At 40.1% G+C, this 18697-nt stretch overlaps 1 protein-coding gene across 28 annotated transcripts in view; it reads left to right on the top strand.

Moving 5' to 3' along the window:
- Positions 1–18697, top strand: part of Slmap (sarcolemma associated protein) — a 128371-nt gene that overhangs the window by 92770 nt on the left and 16904 nt on the right. For 19 of the 28 annotated variants that reach the window (XM_052733832.1, XM_052733831.1, XM_052733849.1 and 16 more), the window contains 6 exons: positions 4405–4485; positions 4733–4792; positions 11648–11770; positions 13687–13761; positions 14499–14819; positions 15592–15709. In XM_052733832.1, coding sequence (XP_052589792.1) covers positions 4405–4485; positions 4733–4792; positions 11648–11770; positions 13687–13761; positions 14499–14819; positions 15592–15709 — 778 coding nt within the window. The remainder of the gene's footprint in view (positions 1–4404; positions 4486–4732; positions 4793–11647; positions 11771–13686; positions 13762–14498; positions 14820–15591; positions 15710–18697) is intronic. The other 9 variants (XM_052733847.1, XM_052733845.1, XM_052733855.1 and 6 more) reach the window with 1 other exon arrangement.

Genomic DNA, 18697 nt, shown 5'->3' on the forward strand with positions numbered 1-18697 from the left:
GTTGTGGCAAATCATTCATGCAAGTGGGTTTAGTCCATTTTCCAAGAATAATACCATAAATATATAAGCTTTACATTTTATTAATCAACATTTGTTAATACTTTTCACTTTGCCAGATTCCCGAGAGCAAGCTGGGTGGCCATAATAGTTATGTTTTAAATGTTTAAATCTGGCTATAAAATACTCTCTTGAATTTGACTAAAATTACTTGTCTTGTAAAAATGCATTTAGTGATCTTTATGTGGACTTTGTCTTTTTTTTCCATTGAAAATGACAGTTGCTAGATTATCAGCTGTTAGCAGACTTACTATTTCCTCTGAAGGCTTCATTTAACATGGTATATAATCATGTCTTGCATGTGCTTTCTGATTTAGGACTAACTCAAGTTACTGTCATTACATATCCATAGTAGCTTAGAAGTGAAAAGGAATACAAGTAGATAATTCTAACTGTATATCCTAAGGCAACTCACTTTAGATCTTTAAACCTGTTTCCCCACTGTTCTTGGTGTGTGTGTTAGGCTGGTTGTTTTGTTTTTGAGACAGGGTCTCACTGTGTATCATTGATTGGATTCAAAGCCATGATGCTCTGATGTCAGCACCCCCTTAGTGCTGGATTACATATGTCTCAGCATGTCTAGGTTTACTTTCTTCATTTGTAAAATGAAATTTAACTTACAGGATTACTGTGGTATTCTTAAAAAACATTTGTGTGTTTGTTTTTGTGGGTATGGGAGTGCACACTTGCCATGCGTGGCATGCCTATATACAGGATGGATGACAGCCTGTGTGAATTGGTTCTCTCCTACCACGTGGGTTCTGGGAATTGAGTTAAAGTTGTCAGGCTTGGAAGCAAGTGTCTTTATCTGCTGAGCCATCTTGTTGGCCCTTACTCGGGAATTTAATGATACACTGCGTATAAGCAGGAAGCTCTGGGCTTACATTGAACAAAGGTTAATACAGCTAGATTTGATACTCAGATCCCAGCATACAGGGGCTAAGACATAAGGAACGCCATGAATCTGAGGCTATTCTGGGATACATAGCAAGTTCCAGGCCAGCTTAAGATATAGATCGAGACCTTGTTTAAAACAAAAACAAAAAAAAGTGAATTCTTTCTCCTTCTTGATCTTCAACTTTACCTTCTTTCCAAGTAATGGGTCCAGTGGTACCTACAGAAATGGCCTATGGTTGGTGTGTTTGTTCTGTGGTAGTTGTGCCTAGTCAACATACCATGCAACAGTTACTGCATATGACTCTCAGTTTAGGAGTAGTTTTGTTACTATGTTGCTAGTTCTTCCATTTTCTTTTATATGTATCTTTTTTTTGTTTGTTTGTTTGTTTTTCCGAGACAGGGTTTCTCTGTGTAGTTTTGGTGCCTGTCCTGGAACTCTGTAGACCAGGCTGGCCTTGAACTCACAGAGATCCGCCTGCCTCTGCCTGGTGTTTAAAGGTGCTGGGATTAAAAGTGTGTTCCACCACCGCCTGGCCTTTTATATGTATCTTAATGATGAAATACTGCAGACAAAAAAATTAATCAGTAGCCGGGCGGCGGTGGCGCACACCTTTAATTCCAGCACTCTGGAGGCAGAGCCAGGAGGATCTCTGTGAGTTCGAGGCCAGCCTGGTCTACAGAACGAGATCCAGGACAGGCACCCAAACTACACGGAGAAACCCTGTCTCGAAAAAAAAAAAAAATTTAATTGTAAGCCGGGCGGTGGTGGCGCACGCCTTTAATCCCAGCACTCGGGAGGCAGAGCCAGGCGGATCTCTGTGAGTTCGAGGCCAGCCTGGGCTACCAAGTGAGTCCCAGGAAAGGCGCAAAGCTACACAGAGAAACCCTGTCTCGAAAAACCAAAAAAAAAAAAAAAAAAAAAAAAAAATTAATCAGTAATGAATTTTTAAAAATACTTTAAAAAGGGGCTGGAGAGATGGCTCAGCAGATAAGAGTACTTGCTGCTCTTTCTAAGTACCAGAGTTCAGTTCCCAGTACCCACATCAGGTGATTCACAACCATCTGTGATTCCATCTCCAGAGAATCAGACACCTCTGGCCCTCTGTAGGCACTTGCAGTTGTATGCACATATCCACATGCAGACACACACATCTACAGTGAGTTAAAAATAGTACTTTCTAAAGATTGATTTTTGCTGTTTTCAGATTATGTATATATTATATGCATGTCTCTGTGTTGGCGTATACATACATGTAAGTGCAGGTTCCCTCAAAATCCAGAAGAGGGTGTTAGAGCCTCTGGAGCTAGAGTTACAGGTGGCTGTAAGCTGCCCAAGTCAAGTGCTGGGAACTGAACTCAGGTCATCTGGAAGAGCAATGCAAAGTCTGAACAGTTAAGTCATCTCTAGCTCTAGTAATAACTTTTTAATAATACAGAGTTAGATGCTGCTTCATGACCAAAAATAGATTTTTTAAAAAGAAATAGATGTTCTATCATTTGTTTGTTCTGTCTTCTGTTTCATTCTTGAATGGATTTAGTGAAGTTAGTAAATACCCTCATGTCCCCATCTCTAGCAATAGGCATTGATTGATACCTTTGTTGTGTATGCTACCAGACCTTGAAAATACTTGTGTAACAAAAACTTCATAGCTTGTTGGGTATGCGCTGTAATCCCAGCACTTACTAGCTGAGGCAGGAGATTCATAAGTAAGAGGTAAGCATGGGCTACACAATGAATCCCTGTCTCAAGAAAGAAAAAAAGGGAGGCAGGGGGAGAAGCAAAATCTCTAAATAGCTTGAACTAAATATATAAATATTTTAAATCAATCTCTGTGTGTGTGTGTGTATATATATAGATGTATATATTATACTTACTTTAATTTTTAGTTAATAATATTAAGTACCAATACATATTTAATCTTCCCATAATGATAGTACTGTAAGGAACATCCTTATGTAATACCTCACATAATCAATTATTTCCTTAGGGAAAAATAAAAGTGGGTTTATACATTTCATTTATTTATTAGATGTATTATATATATATATGGACACATATATATGTAATACTCTGCATGTATGTATGTGTACCATATATGTGTCTGGTGCCCACAGAAGGCAAAAGGGGTCTTGGATCTCCAGCACCTGGAGTTATAGTCAGTTGTGAGCCACTTTGTTGGTGCTGGAACCAAACCAAGATTCCCTGTGAGAGTAGGAAATGCTCTTAACTGCTGAGGCATCACTCCAGTTCATGGTTTTGCATATTTTAAATTTTGATATATATTGTCACAATGGTACAGTCAGATATATGCCATGATTATTTATGATCAGGAAGATAGTAATCCACTTAATGAATATGATTATCTCATTAGAGAAATAACATCTGTATACCCCAGAAAGTGGAGTATGATCAACAGGGGGTGGGGTGCGGTAGGGTAGGGTGGGTGGGGGGATACACCAGAAAATATATAATAAAAAAGAGTAACATACTAGAAAAATACTTATTTCCTTGGAAGTAATGAGGTAGAAGCTATACCTTACAACATGGGCCAGATAGAGAGAATGGCTGTTGAGGTTAGGAAGTGTAGATCCAAGCAAAGAACTGCAGTCTCTAATGAGCCGTTAGGCACAGCCCTATAAAGAAGCCTGCATAACTGAACCCTGTGCGGATTAATACAGGCATGACATTATGGCTAAATTTTGCAATATGAAGCTTAGTTGATGCCTAGAAGTGATGTTATAGAATTTAGTTGAGGAAGTGACCTTCTCTGTACTCACTATCCTAAAGAATGCCAAAGAATATATAGGTATGCTACTATATTGATTGGGACTTAGTCACTTATAATCTTTAATAAACTGTCAGTCTATGATTGGACTTTTGAGGGCAGTGGCCTAGAATGGCCTGGTCAGATGTGGCAGAGTATCTCTTGAAAACATACCGGAACCTTTAGAACAGGTGCCCCTTCTTGTTGTAATTCCCATTCATTGTGTTGTCTTTAGAAATGGGCTCCTCAGGGAAGGGGTACTTTTATACTTATAAATTTAGAGTGATTTTGTGACGGCACTGAGGGAAACCTCCAGCCTTTTCCTTCGGTCATCTTCAGTTTCCTCTTTGCCCTGGGAACTCTGCTGCATTTGGTGTCTTTCCTGATTACTGTAACAAAGCTGGCTGCAGTTTGTTCCTGGTTGATAAGTGGACAGACTCGAGTAAGAGCCCAGCCCTCCGCACAGCAGGCAGGACCCACACTGTGATTTGCTGTAAACTCTGAGAAATAACCAGTACTGCATTTTTAATCGGGTGGTGAAGAGCAAAGAGACTGAGTGATCTTAGTTGGTTTTTAACACGATTTTGCATAGGCACAGATTCTGAGCATTCATACTTAAAGCGGTTTTCTTGAGAGAAGGTGTTGAGTTATGGTAACATTTTGACTTTTGTGTTTTTCCTAATAGAAAACCAGGCAAGAGCAAAGGAATCTGACTTATCAGATACTCTGAGTCCAAGCAAGGAAAAAAGCAGCGACGACACTACAGGTGAGTTTTAACTCGTGTTTACAAATCTGAACAGCCTCCTGGCAGTTTAGGTTATTAGTTAATGTGGTTGGAAATTCAGAGTTGGTTTTTAGTGAAAAAGCAGTGTTTTGACTTCATAAAATCTTGGATATTTTGTTAAAACTATTTTCAACTATCCAAGCATAGGAGATGTGTACTTTTGATTTATTGTGATAATAATAACTTGCTGATAGATTTATCAACTCTAATTCTCTTTCTCCCCTTGTAGACGCCCAGATGGATGAGCAAGACCTAAACGAACCCATTGCTAAGGTGTCTCTTTTAAAAGGTACTTTAATATGTTGTCACATCATTTTAAGTCTGTTTCATGTGTATGAAGCTTTACGTTTTACTTTGCTGATTAAAAAGGTTGTGTACAGTAGGAGGGACTGACTTGAAAGTGTTGGTGCCAGCACTGCTAAAGACACATGTGCACATCTAATCACGGACTCACCGGTCAGTTTTCTTTGCCGGTCTTCCTCACTTCCCGGTAATTGCCGAGTTCTCAAGAGGCCCTTTGAGAAGCACGGGGCTAAGGTTTTTCTTTCTCTTTCACAGTTACATCTTCCCTCTTGTTCATGTCCCCTTTTCCTTATTGTTGTTACGTGTGTGTGCATAAACACATGAATACAGCCTGCGTAGTCTGTTTAGTAGTGTAGCCTCTGTGTGTGTGGTTTCAGGGCTGTGAGGTCCCTTAATAGTCTTCATACTGGATTGGATAACCATCCCTGGGGAAGATGGAGTCTCCTGCTCTCACTGGGCTGAGAGGTGCTGTGCTGAACCTCTTTACTTGTCTCCCCCCCAAAAAGGAAGTACGTTTATTTCTTGGTAGTTGCTCTTAAAATACAGTGGATAGAATGTGTCAATTATTTACATAAGGATTTTAAAATAAATTGTCTTGGGGAAACTTATTGGTAAACCTGTGATTCTGAGCATATACTTTTTTCCTTGTCTCACTTTACACAAAGTTTCTGACCAGTGGATGGACATGTGGGGAGTGGTGGACTACCACCAACCAGCAAGCTCTCTGGGAGGAGAACAACAGTGGTAGCTGTTGAAGGTTCTTTGTGTACACATATCTATTGTTCTAGTCTATTAAGGGACCTCACAGCCCAGACTCTGGATTTTGAGATATGAGGAACGAGGCTTGGTTCATCCCGCATGATCCTGCTGCTGGCCTAGTTTAACCATGGCAAGAATGAGTTTACTCAGATTCTCCCAGTGGTCTTTTCTCTGGACACCCTCACTTTCTTTCTCCTTCTCCATGGATGCTGAAAATCACATGGCTGCTGGAACCAGTTTTGACTGAATTCCACAGTCCAGAGATGTTCCTGAGGATTGCTGACCCAGACAGCCAATGTGTCCTTCAGTCTGATCACAGTTTCCTTTACTTACTGATCTGTACAGCTCCTAGGTGACTTTTGGGTTGAAAAGGCATGATTTTTTTCATGTCATAGTAATTAAAATAAGTGAATGTTTGCACAGTTTAGAAATCTTGATAGCAATGCAAAACTATTATTGTATAAGATGCTATCGATACTGGAAAAAAGGGATGAGGTCATTGTTAAGAGCACCTGCCACTCCGGAGCAAGGCCCTGGGTTTGCAAGATTCCCAGCATGCAAAACAAATAAACAAGCAAACAAACAGACTGGTACTAGGGAAGGGATTATTGTAAACAAACAGACAAAAGAGCTGATACTGGGCAGAGGTAAACAGAACCTCAGTGCTTTATGGAAACATGAAAAAATAAGAAAGGATGAAATTTAAGTAATAAACAATCATAAAGGAAATTTAAGTAATAAACTCTCATAAAAGTGGCAGTTTATATGGTCTTTTGTGCTGCATAAATATCTTAAATCTTGTCAGCTAAATTTGGATTCATTTTTAAGTAGCATTGTGATTGTGTTAATTGTATTCAACTGTTATTAATGCTTTTTATTTATTTCAATTTATTTTTAATTATGTGTATGTATAGATAGAGGAAGACCCCTAACATTGACCTCTGGCCTCTATATTCACAAGTACACATGCATGTGTCCACACATATGCATACATGTATGGACACATATATACCCATACACCATATACATTCACATGCATGCACATACACACTCATACTCTCTGTCTCTCTCCCTCCATTCCTCCTTCCTTCCCTCTCTTCTTACACTTCTGTGTGATTGCCAACTTTTGTTAATGAAATAGTATTTTTAACAATAGCTGTTCAAAGATTTTGAAGCTGGATGTGATGGCACATGCCTATAATGTCAACATTAGGGAGGGCAGGAGAGAAAGGAACTCAAGGCCATCTTCAACTGTATAGCAAATTTAGAGGCCCATTTGCCTCTCAGTAAAATAGAAAGATTTTACAACTTGATTTTTTAAAATTATTTTTAGATTTATTTCATTTTTAATTAACTATATGTGTATGTCTATGTGCAAGTAAGTGCACATGAGTGCAGGTACCTGTGGAGGCCAGAAGAGGTTATTAGATTCTTTGGAGGTGGAGTTACAGGAATTTGTAAGCTGCCTTTTGTGGATGCTAGGAACTGAATTTTGGTACTTTGTCAAAGCAGTACACACTCTGAACTGCTGAGCCATCTCTCCAGCGCCTCACAGCTTGGTTTTTAAGAACAGAATGGTAAAGACCAGAGCAGTGGCTCAATGGAAGAGCACACGCTGCTCTGGAGGACTTGAGTTTGGTTCTCAGCACCAACAAAGTGGTTTACAGCAATCCATAACTCTAGTTTGAGAGGACCCAGTACCCTCTGACTCCTGTGGGGCACCAGGTGTGAATGTGGTGTGCATGAATGCATGCAGGAGAAACACTCATACATATAAAATAAAAATCTTTAAGGAGAGAACAGAGTGTTAAGTCATTACATGCTTGACTAGGAGCAGGTGAATTTTATCAAAGTTGTCAAGAAATAACCGCTATTACTTTAAATGGTGATTATTGTTTTTCCTTTGTAAGAGCTTTATGTATTCCTAAAATTATTTATTTACTATAAGTTACTAGAAACATTTAAATTGTGCTTTATTATGTGTGGTTATGATTTGTAATCTACATAATTAGGTGTAATAGTTTGACAGAATTTTCTGGTTTGATATGGGATAGTTGAGACTGCAGTACCCCAGCTTTCGAGTGGTGGGATTATAGTGGTATACTACCACATACAACTTGGAATTCTCTCTTAAAGAAAGAGGGTAAATTATCAGACTCAGCCTACAAAAGAAAAGATAGAGAAAATACATTAGGCTGCCGAAGGCTTCCATTTACCCCATTTGAATATTTCCCACTAATACTCATCACCAGACTTTCCCCAAGGCTGTGAAGCAGACTGATTAAAAAAAATTCCTTTTTTAGAAAAAAAATAGGGCGCAGTGAAAGTAGACTTAAACACAATAAATTAAACTAATAAAGCACTTTCCCAGTAAACCTTATGAAAAACAGATGTTTAATCAACCTTAGCACAGAAAGATTTCTCATTCGTCTTTGAAAAAATCGGTTTTGGTTGTTTAGCAGGAGGATTTGCACACTAACTGTGTGATTAGTTTGAATGTGGTCATTTGTGTTTATTGCACCAAACTTAATTTGTGAAAATTTTAGTCAGTAGTAGTAGTAGTAGTAGTACTCTTGTGACCAAATGCTCTAGAGTTTGTGTTTGTGTGATTTAATACATACCATCTTACTTTTTGTAATTAAAATGTTGGTTCTTTCTATGGTTCAGAGAACTAATTCGAAAATATGCTCCCTTGTATGAGTACAGCTCATTATGCATTGATTATATCTTTCCTTTTAAAATGTGATTGCTTAGCATAAAACCCACTTCCTTTGTATTTCTTTTGAAAGCAAAGTGCTTGCTGTGTTAGTTTTGTTTCACAGCTTGACCTAGCTCGAGAAGTGTTCTGCTGGGCATGAGAATTGTCTGTCTATAGACTTCAGAGATGGATCCTCTTATTAAAGCAAAGCATCTTTGCTTTAGCTGTTATAGTAATTCATTTACTCTTACTGTGCTCATAATGATTAAACCAGAAGGGCAAGATAAGCTGATGGAATTTAGTCAGAAATGATTGGGGCTTGTCCTAAGATGGTGGCATTAGGATTGGTTACTTTAAGAGAGATTTTTTTTTTTTAACTATTAAAAAAATGCAAACATGGTAAATGCTGAAGATAACCAGGAACACCTGTATATGCTTACTTCCTAGATTCAGTAAGTTTTGATATTCTGCATTCCCTCTATTTAAATATATGTAGGTGTTTTCTTTTAATATTTTTACTTTGACATAATTCCTGACCTATAGAAAAGTTATAGCCTTAGGACTAAGAGTCCCATATATTCTTCATTCAGATTCCCCAAATGTAAGTATTATACCCATAGTTGTTCACTTTATCAAATTTTATTCATCATTATTTTCTCCATCTCTCTCTTTTTACCTGTGGATCACTCAGACATGATAGCCTTTACTCCTAAATACTTTGCTACACATATCTAGCTCCTCTTATGTGACTGCTATACCATTCTCAAAATTAAGAACTTAACATTGATGTGTAACTGTACTCCCAATCTGCAGACTTTATTCTCATTTTTCTGTTGTCTTTGTAATGTGCCGATGACAAAAGAGTCCTGAATCACATATTGCTTTTGTCATGTCTCTCCAGACTCCTTTGAGTTTTATGACATTAACAGTTTTGAACAGCATGGGACAATTAAAATGTCTCTCAGTTTGTATGTGACTAATACCTCCTCATGACTAGATTAAAAACTATGTATATTTACAGAAATATTAGGTCTCATGTCAGAAAGTGCCTGATAGTGAATTGTTCCATTGTTGGTGACATTAACCTTGACTATTTAAGGTGTTGTTTCTCAGGTTTCTCCTTGCAAAGTAACTAATTTTCTTTTTGTAACTAATGAGTATCTTGTGGAGAATTGCCTGTGACTACATACATGTTCTATTGAACCTCAGATTTGTTATTACATGTGTTTAGCATATGCTGATTATTTTCACCTGAGTAGTTACTGCTGTAGTAGGGATCAAAGAATGGTTTCATAACTATAATTTCTTACATATTTATCTTCTTACCTCCTACTGTAGTAAGAATCTTTATTTTACTTTTTGCTACAAGGTCTCACCCTATAGCCCAGGCTAACCTAGAACTTGCTGTGTAGTAAAGCTGAACTACTTGCAAGCAAAAGAATGTAAAACCCAACTAGAATGTAATATAAATATATTACTTACTGGATGATGTTGGTCAGTGTTCTATAGCCAAAATATTTTTAAATATTTGATTTTGTGTGTGTGTGTGTGTGTGTGTGTGTGTGTGTGTGTGTGTGTGTGTGTGTGTATGTATGTGTGTGCATTTGTGTATGCCTTTATTTTTTTGCGGGTGTGATGGTGGTGGTATGTGTATGCCTGTGTGCACTCAGAGGCCAGAAAAGGATATGAGATCCTTTGGAGCTCTAGTAACAGGTATTTGCAAGATACCTAGCTTGTTACCTGGGTGCCAGAATCTGAATTCTAGTCCTCATGGTTGCTTAGCAAACTCTCTTAGCCACTGAGTCACCTTTCTAACCCACTAGAAGTTTCAATACAGCAAAGATGAGCAACAGAGTAGAAAGGAAAGAGGTTAGGAAAGTGGCATATTTGAGGTATAATGCTGGATTAAATTTACTTTAGTTAAATCGCTAAGATGACATCAGTTAATAATTCGGCAAGTATGTTTACATGCTGTGATATGTTAGTGGGTACAAATTAGATACAGTTGAGTAGTTTTTATTGTGTGTTTAGGGCTGATTTTGTTTTTTTTAAACTGTAACTACTTTGTTTCCCCATTACCCTTCCCTCCTTTCAATTCCTCTTATGCTACCCTCAAATGGTCTCTGCTTCTTTAAATGTTATCACACACACACACACACACACACACACACACACACGCACACGCACACGCACACGCACACACACACGCACACACACACACACACACACACACACGCTTTTTTTTGTTTTGTATTCTACAAGTAACATTGTAATAATACTTTAAAAAACTGTTTTTTTTTTTTTTTTTTTTTTTTTTTTTGCTAGTGTACACCTTTAGTCCTAGCATTCAGGAGGCAGAGACAGACAGATCTCATGCCAGCCTAGTTTGCATACTGAGATTCAGACTAGACAGGGATACATAGTGAGATTCTTTCTTAACAAATACAAACACTCACAACACACATACAGCAAAAACAAACAGATAAAACCGGAAGTTTTTCATTGTTGTTTGTTTTAATTTAGTTTGTTTGTTGGGGGGTGGGGTGGGGTGGGGTGGGGTGGGGTGGGGTGGGGGAGGTGTGCGTGCAGAGTTAAGAGGACAACTCGTAGGGAGTCTGTTCCATCCTGCTGTCCTGTGGGATTCCAGGGTGGGACACAGATCCCTGGGTCTGCTTGGATATGCCTCTACCCACTGAGCCTTGCTGGTCCTCATTTTCTTTCTTGAAGAAGAATTTCTTTTGTTTTTCCATTTTTATTTAAGTTCCAAGTAAATTTTTTTTTGTCTTATTGTTAAATTTCAAAACTGATAGAGAAGGAAGTGGAAAGAGGGCTCATCTGGTAAATTAGGCACCGCTGCCAGGCCTGGTGACCTGAGTTCGATCCCTGGGACTGCATGGTGGAGCGGAAGAGCCAACTTCCTTATGGCCTCTACGCATGCACTGTGGCCTCTCTCTCTCTCTCTCTCTCTCTCTCTTTCTCTCTCTCTCTCTCTCTCTCTCTCTCTCTCTCTCACACACACACACACACACACACACACACACACACACACACACACACACACAGAGAGAGAGAGAGAAATAACAATAGTAATAATAAATATAATTTGAAAATTGATGGAGAACAGTGTTATGCCTATCTCACCAAATTTCAAGTTTTACAGGAGCTGTATGTTAATTTCTGTATTTTATAGTACTAGTATCCATGTTAACTCTGTGTTGTCGAAGGTAAAGTTAACTAATATGCTTACTCTAATTTGTTTAACTCAGTTGTGCCATGTGATTAGCTGTGTGTGTGTCTAAACATAAAAAAGAGCACTAGATTTTAACTATAGAGATTATAGTGCAGTACTAACACTTGCTTTTAAAATAAATATGTTTTTGTCAGATGACTTGCAGGGTGCACAGTCAGAAACTGAGACCAAACAAGAAATTCAGCATCTTCGAAAAGAATTGATCGAAGCCCAGGAGCTAGCTAGAGCAAGTAAACAAAAATGCTTTGAACTTCAAGGTGAGATCAAGATCACTGCAACTCCCCGGGGGCCTGTGAAAGCAGACAGTGTGCTTTGATGTCAGAAAACTCAGAACCCAGAGGCATACAGCAGGGTCTCCAGAGTCAGGGCTTTGCTAGACTTGTTCTCAGACATCCATTCAACCTTCTAAGCTTCCATTTCAGATGGTAAGATGAGAACTGTGGCAGTGGTGGTGCAGGCCTTTAATCCCAGCACTCAGGAGGCAGAGGCAGGTGGGTCTCTGACTTGGAGGCCAGCCTGGTCTACAGAGCAAGTTCCTGGACAACCAAGTACCTTATCTGAAGTGGTTGGGGTCAAAAGTTTCAAATTTCATAGTTCAAATGTGAGATGCCCAATCAATCAATTTACTTGGTGGAACCCCGTAAATTGAGTTATACTTAATATTAGTGCTCAGTTTGGGGCGGGGAATTTATTTAACAGTAAGGCTGTAGGCAAGGTTCAGAGTATGGGATCTTCTGAGCTGAGCACAGTGGTACATGTGGAGGAAAGAAGAGCACAAGTTTGAGGCCAGCCTGGGTAGCTAGACTCCCTCAGAAGAGAAAAGAAAAAGGGATAGGATCTCCTCTGTGAAAAAGGGATAGGATCTCCTCTGTGAAAAAGGGATAGGATCTCCTCTGTGAAAAAGGGATAGGATCTCCTCTTGGCCACTTCTTCTTGTGGCCCTTCTCATAACCATTTGCCAGTGGGCCCTGCTGTTCTCTGGACCTTAGGCTTCCTTAGCATTCCAGTGTTTGCCCTTTGGCAATGAATCTTGGAGAGTCCTAAGATCTCATGGATTCTTAGGGCATCCTTAGGTTTTATAAGATGCACTTCCTGAGCTGAAGAACAATTAATGCCAAGAAGAAGCTGGGATCTTCTTATGACTATTTCCTTTCCTGATTTTTAAAGACATTACTGTCTTGATGAGCTGTGAGGATGGTAGCTCAAGGTAGCTATAGCTTGGTATAAGGCCAGTCTAGCTTGGTGAAACCCTGGCTTTGATCCCCAGATCCGCAAAAATTAAAAAAAAAACAAAACAAAACAACAAACAGGCATTCCTTTCTCTTGACTCTTAGAGGATACAGGCTAATACTTAATTACCATGAAAAAATATTTAGCAATCAGCCTTTAATTTGTATTTGCTATGTGCTTCATAGTAAACACAAGAATGTTATTTTTCGGGGTTTTTTTTTAATTTCGTTTTGTCTTGGTGTGTGATTTTTAAGATTTGTTTTGTTCATTTGTAGTTGGAGGGTGGTTTTGGTTTTGAGATAGGGTCTCACTACATAGCCCTTGCTGGCAAGGGCCGCTACACAGACCAGGCTTGCTTGAACTCACAGAGATCTGTCTGCCTCTGTTATCTGAGTGCTGGGATTAGGCTAAAGTGTGCAATACCATGCCTGGTCCTTAATAAATTACTCGTTTTTAATGGTGCCAGGGCTTGTACCTGGGCCTTGGTGTATAGTAGGCAAGCACTCCACCCCTGAGGTATATTTCTAATCCTCTTTTATAGAGAGGGTCCTCCAACATAGCCGAGGCTAGCTTTGAGTTCAATGTGTAGCTGAGGCTGGCCTTGAACTTGTGAACTTCTTTGCTTTAGCCTTCCTAGTATTTGGGATTATAAGCCTGTGCTATCAGACAGTGATGATTACTAATTATTAGGATATTTCTTGTGTAAGAAAGGCTTGTTGGTGGTATGGTATGTAGAAACTCTGTAACTGGATTTTATAGATTTGTTACTTACTATTGTTTTGTGTTCCTAAAATCTTAATGGCTAATATCGATAATACTTATCACCTAACTCTTGTGTCTTTCAGTAAACTATGAAAGAAAAATTTTAGAAATTTTAGCTATGCAATTGTGAATGCTTTTCATTAACTCACAAAATTCGATCTACCTTGTTTTTGCTTTTTAGCTCTTTTGGAAGAAGAACGTAAAGCCTATCGAAATCAAGTTGAGGAATCTGCTAAACAAATACAGGTTCTTCAAGGTATGGGGCATCCCAAGACTGAGATGGCTGTGGTTATTGTCTGGTTCGGTGATTGAAAAGGCATGACACAGTAAGATTGCAGAGTCCTCTGTCATGCCTCTGGTTCTTCCCTAGAAACTGTTACACTGGCCTCTTGGACATTTTTTCTTTAAAGGATATGACAGGGAGGGATTGTCCCATTAACCCAGTAAAAGGCAGGGGTGATGCTAACTGTGGTGGTGCATGTCTGTAATCTCAAGAGACGAGGCAGGAAGGTCATGAGTTCAAGACCCACCTCAGCTACATAATGAATTTGAGGTTTGCCGGAGCTAAATAAAACTTTGTCTCACCCCCTCACCCAAAATATTTTCACCACCCCCTCACCCAAAGTATTTTCACCAGCAAGAGGACAGAAAAATATGTATTACATATAAACATACATATATATCCCTTTCTACTTAATGCTTGTTTTTATATCTGTATGAAGGCATTAGAAAAACAAAGAAAATAATTACCAAAATATTAAAATAAATCTCATCTCTGTGGGGGAAAATAAAATTTGTTTTAGACTTTTGGCTTTTCGCTTTTGCATCTGTATTTTGGCATTTCATGTGTCTAACACGGATTGCTTGTGTAATTTAATCGAAAGAAACAGCTATGACAGCTAGGCTACATAAAAGCTGTGTCCTATAATGTTTTGTAATTTTGTTCCTAGTTCCTATGAACTTAAGAAAATGATAGTTAATACACTTTTACAGTCCAGCTGCAGAGGTTACATGTGGATATGGAGAATCTCCAAGAGGAAAAGGACACTGAAATCTCCAGCACAAGAGATAAATTGCTTAGTGCCCAAGATGAGATTTTGCTCCTTCATCAAGCAGCGGCAAAGGCTGCTTCTGAGCGGGACACTGACTTTGCTTCTTTGCAAGAAGAGCTTAAGAAGGTGAGAGCGGAGCTTGAGGGTTGGAGGAAAGCAGCGTCTGAATATGAGAAAGAAATCACCAGTTTACAGAGCAGTTTCCAGCTTAGATGTCAGCAGTGTGAAGACCAGCAAAGAGAGGAGGCAACAAGGTTGCAAGGTGAGTGAGTGAATGTTTAGGTGCAAAGCTCCTAACTCCTGCTTTCAGGGACTAGGAGGGGGTGGCCCTTAGTCACACCATGTTGTCCCAGCTCACACCTGGCAGCAGTGATTGTTCTCTTTGATAGAAGGTAACTGTATAAACCAGGGCTTCTGTATTAGGGCTGTAGGTATATTCTGCAGGTCTACAGGTTCCGTGATAAGTGTGTTTTTACAGTCATGTACTATTAGTCCTTTATAATGCCATTGAGGAGTATATGTCATAACAGTGGAGCACACCCATAATCCCAGCACCTGGGAAGTAGAGACCAGAGGATTATGAGTGTAAGGCCTGCCTCGGTTATATCCTGAGAGTGTATGTCAAAAATAAGCAAACAATAACATTATTGTCTTAAAACAGTGAAGCAGCCAGGCATAGTGGAACCCACGCATAGTGCCAGTGCTTGGGAGGCAGAGGCAAGTGGTGCGCTGTGAGTTTGTGGCCAGCCTGGTTTACATAGAACTGTCCCAGCCAGTCTGGGCTCCACAGTGACCTCCTGGCCAACAAACAAACCAACCAGCAAACAGTGAAGGAAAAGAAATGCCCTGTTTTTTAAGGTGACAGCATCTCTTTGCACAATAGAAGCAAAGTGATAAAAAAAAAAAGACTGTTCTATAAAAACCTACATGCTTTGAAGAGTGGAAAATGTATTCTCTGAAATGTTACTATGTCTCCTTTGAATACAGGTGGTTTTGGTTCCTATATTAACAAATACATTTTGCGGCTATTTTAGGTGAACTAGAGAAGTTGAAAAAGGAATGGAATGTATTGGAAACTGAATGCCATTCTCTAAAAAAGGAAAATGTTTTGTTGTCATCAGAACTGCAGCGGCAAGAAAAAGAATTGCACAAGTATGTAAGAATTTCCTTTTAACTTCAAAATATTTATCTTTAATTTTTATGGAAATTAAATTTTGATACTTAAATACCATTTTGGAGGAAAATGTTCAGCCAAACTGGTTATTTGACAAGTTAAACATAGTAAGTATTGCATCGTTTCATTCCTTTTACCACTGTATCCTGTAAGCAAGCTCCTTTTGGAATACCCTAGAATTCAGATCCAGTTAGATGCCCCTGCTGTACCATTCTCCACTGCTGAAAACAAACAGCGCAGATTCAAACCAGAAACTGCCCTGTTAACAAAATGACAGTACATTTCACATATAAAATGATTGTTCTTTCACTCTATTGATCTGTTAGTAAGAGTGGTGATCTATAACAAAGAATTTACCATAAGAGGGATGAATTTAGCTTCTAAATCACACAGGATGTGGCTAGGAATATAGCAAACTACTAGAGGACTTGAGGCCATGGGTTCTATTCCTTGCTTGAGGGAGGGGGATGATAGAGAGATTTTGAGAGAGTGAGATTGGACCATGGCTTGCTCTAATCTGAATAGCCAAAATAGGAAGCTCTGGGTTCAATAAGACCTTGTCTTTGGAGGAAGACATCTAACACTGATTTTAGCCTTCCCTTAGGCTGGAATAGATGTACACACTTGTACATATACAGGTGCAAACACACATATCACATATCTTGATGCATATAAATAGGCTACACACACACACACACACACACACACACACACACACACACACACACACACACACACACACAGGAGCTAATCAATATGGTGGCACACCTCTGTAATCCCAGCACTTAGGAGGCAGAGGCAGGAGGACCAGGAGTTCAGTGCCCTTTTTCACTCTACAGTTTGGGCAGCATTACCTCTATCCCTCATCCCTCCTAATCAGTAAGGAAATACCTGAAGGAACAAGATCTGCTGGTTTATTCTCTAAAGCACCTCATTATAATACTATGAAATCTCAGCATAAGGATGCATAAAGCACTTTGATATTCTCTCTCTCTCTTTTTTGGTGTAAATTCTTTTCTTTTTTAAAAAAATTTTTTTATTTTATTATTAACTTAATTTCACATATCAGCCACGGATTCCCCCGTCCTCCCTCCTCCCACCCCCAGCCCTCCCCCCAGTCCACTCCCCATGCCCACCTCCTCCAAGGCAAGGTCTCCCCTGGGGAGTCAGCCCAGCCTGGTAGACTCAGCCGAGGCAGGTCCAGTCCACTCCTCCCTACACCAAGGCTGAGCAAAATGTCCTAGCATAGGCTCCAGGCTCCAAGCTCCAAAAAAGCCAGCCCATGCACCAAGGACAGGTCTTGGCTCCACTGCCTGGGGGCCTCCCAAACAGTTCAAACTAATCAACTGTCTCACTTATCCAGAGGGCCTGGTCCAGTTCCATGGGGACTCCTCAGCCAATGGTTCACAGTTCATGTGTTTCCACTAGTTTGGCTATTTGTCCTTGTGCTTTTTCCAGTCATGGTCTCAATAGCTCTCGCTCATACAATCCCTTCTCTCTCTCTCTCACCAATTGGACTCCCGGAGCTCCACCTGGGGCTTGGCCGTGGATCTCTGCATCCCCTTCGATCAGACACTGGATGAGAGTTCTATCATGACAGCCAGGGTTTTTAAAGATTTTATGTATTTTTATTTTATATGTGTTTTGTCTGTATGTAAGTAAGAGTACCATGCATATGTAGTGGGCATTGGATTCTGTAGAACCATAATCATTCCCTGGAACTAGAATTACAGATAGTTGTGAGCTGCCATGAGGTGCTGGAACCCAAACCTGGGTCCTCTGGAACACCAGCTAGTCCTCTTAACCACCGAACCATCTCTCCAGTCCCTGATTTTTCTCTTCTAATGCCATTACTTTTTTTTTTTTTAAATTTATTTTAATTTATTTTGCAATACAATTCAGTTCTACATATCAGCCACGGATTCCCTTGTTCTCCCCCCTCCCGTCCCCCTCACCTTCCCCCAACCCCCGCCCCCCATTCCCATCTCCTCCAGGGCAAAGCCTTCCCCACAGACTGAGGTCAACCTGGTAGACTCAGTCCAGGTAGGTCTAGTCACCTCCTCCCAGGCCGAGCCAAACAATCCTGCATAGGCCCCAGGTTTCAAACAGCCAACTCATGCAATGAGCACAAGATCTGGTCCCACTGCCTGGATGCCTCCCAAACAGATCAAGCCAATCAACTGTCTCACCCATTCGGAGGGCCTGATCCAGTGGGGACCCCTCAGCCATTGGTTCATAGTTCATGTGTTTCCATTCATTTGGCTATTTGTCCCTGTGCTTTATCCAACCTTGGTCTCAACAATTCTCGCTCATATAAACCCTCCTCATTCTCGCTAATTGGACTCCCAGAGATCCACCCAGGGCTTAGTCATGGATCTCTGCATCCAGATCCCTCAGTAGTTGGATGAGGTTTCTAGCACAACAATTAGGGTGTTTGGCCATCCCATCACCAGAGTAGGTCAGTTCAGGCTGTCTCTCAACCATTGCCGGCAGTTTGTTGTTTTGGTATCTTTGTGGATTTCTGTGGGCCTCTCTAGCACTTTGCTTCTTCCTATTCTCATGTGGTCTTCATTTACCATGGTCTCCTATTCCTTGTTCTCCCTCTCTGTTGTTGATCCAGCTGGGATCTCCCGCTCCCCCAAGCTCTCTTTCCCTCGACCCTCGCCTTTTATTACCCCCACTCATGTCCGGGCTGTTCATGTAGATCTCATTCCATTTCTCTGTCATTGGGCGATCCCTGTGTCTTTCTTGGGGTCCTGTTTTCCAGGTAGCCTCCCTGGTGATGTGAGTAGCAGACAAGTCATCCTTGTTTCATGTCTAGTATCCTGCTATGAGTGAGTACATACCATGTTTGTCTTTCTGAGTCTGGGTTACCTCACTCAGGATGATTTTTTCTAGATCCATCCATTTGTCTGCAAACCTCATGATGCCATTGTTTTTCTCTGCTGAGTAGTATTCCATTGTGT

This window comes from Peromyscus californicus, unplaced genomic scaffold (assembly GCF_007827085.1).
Source record: "Peromyscus californicus insignis strain IS unplaced genomic scaffold, ASM782708v3 Scaffold_12__1_contigs__length_115047231, whole genome shotgun sequence".
Lineage (NCBI taxonomy): Eukaryota > Metazoa > Chordata > Mammalia > Rodentia > Cricetidae > Peromyscus > Peromyscus californicus.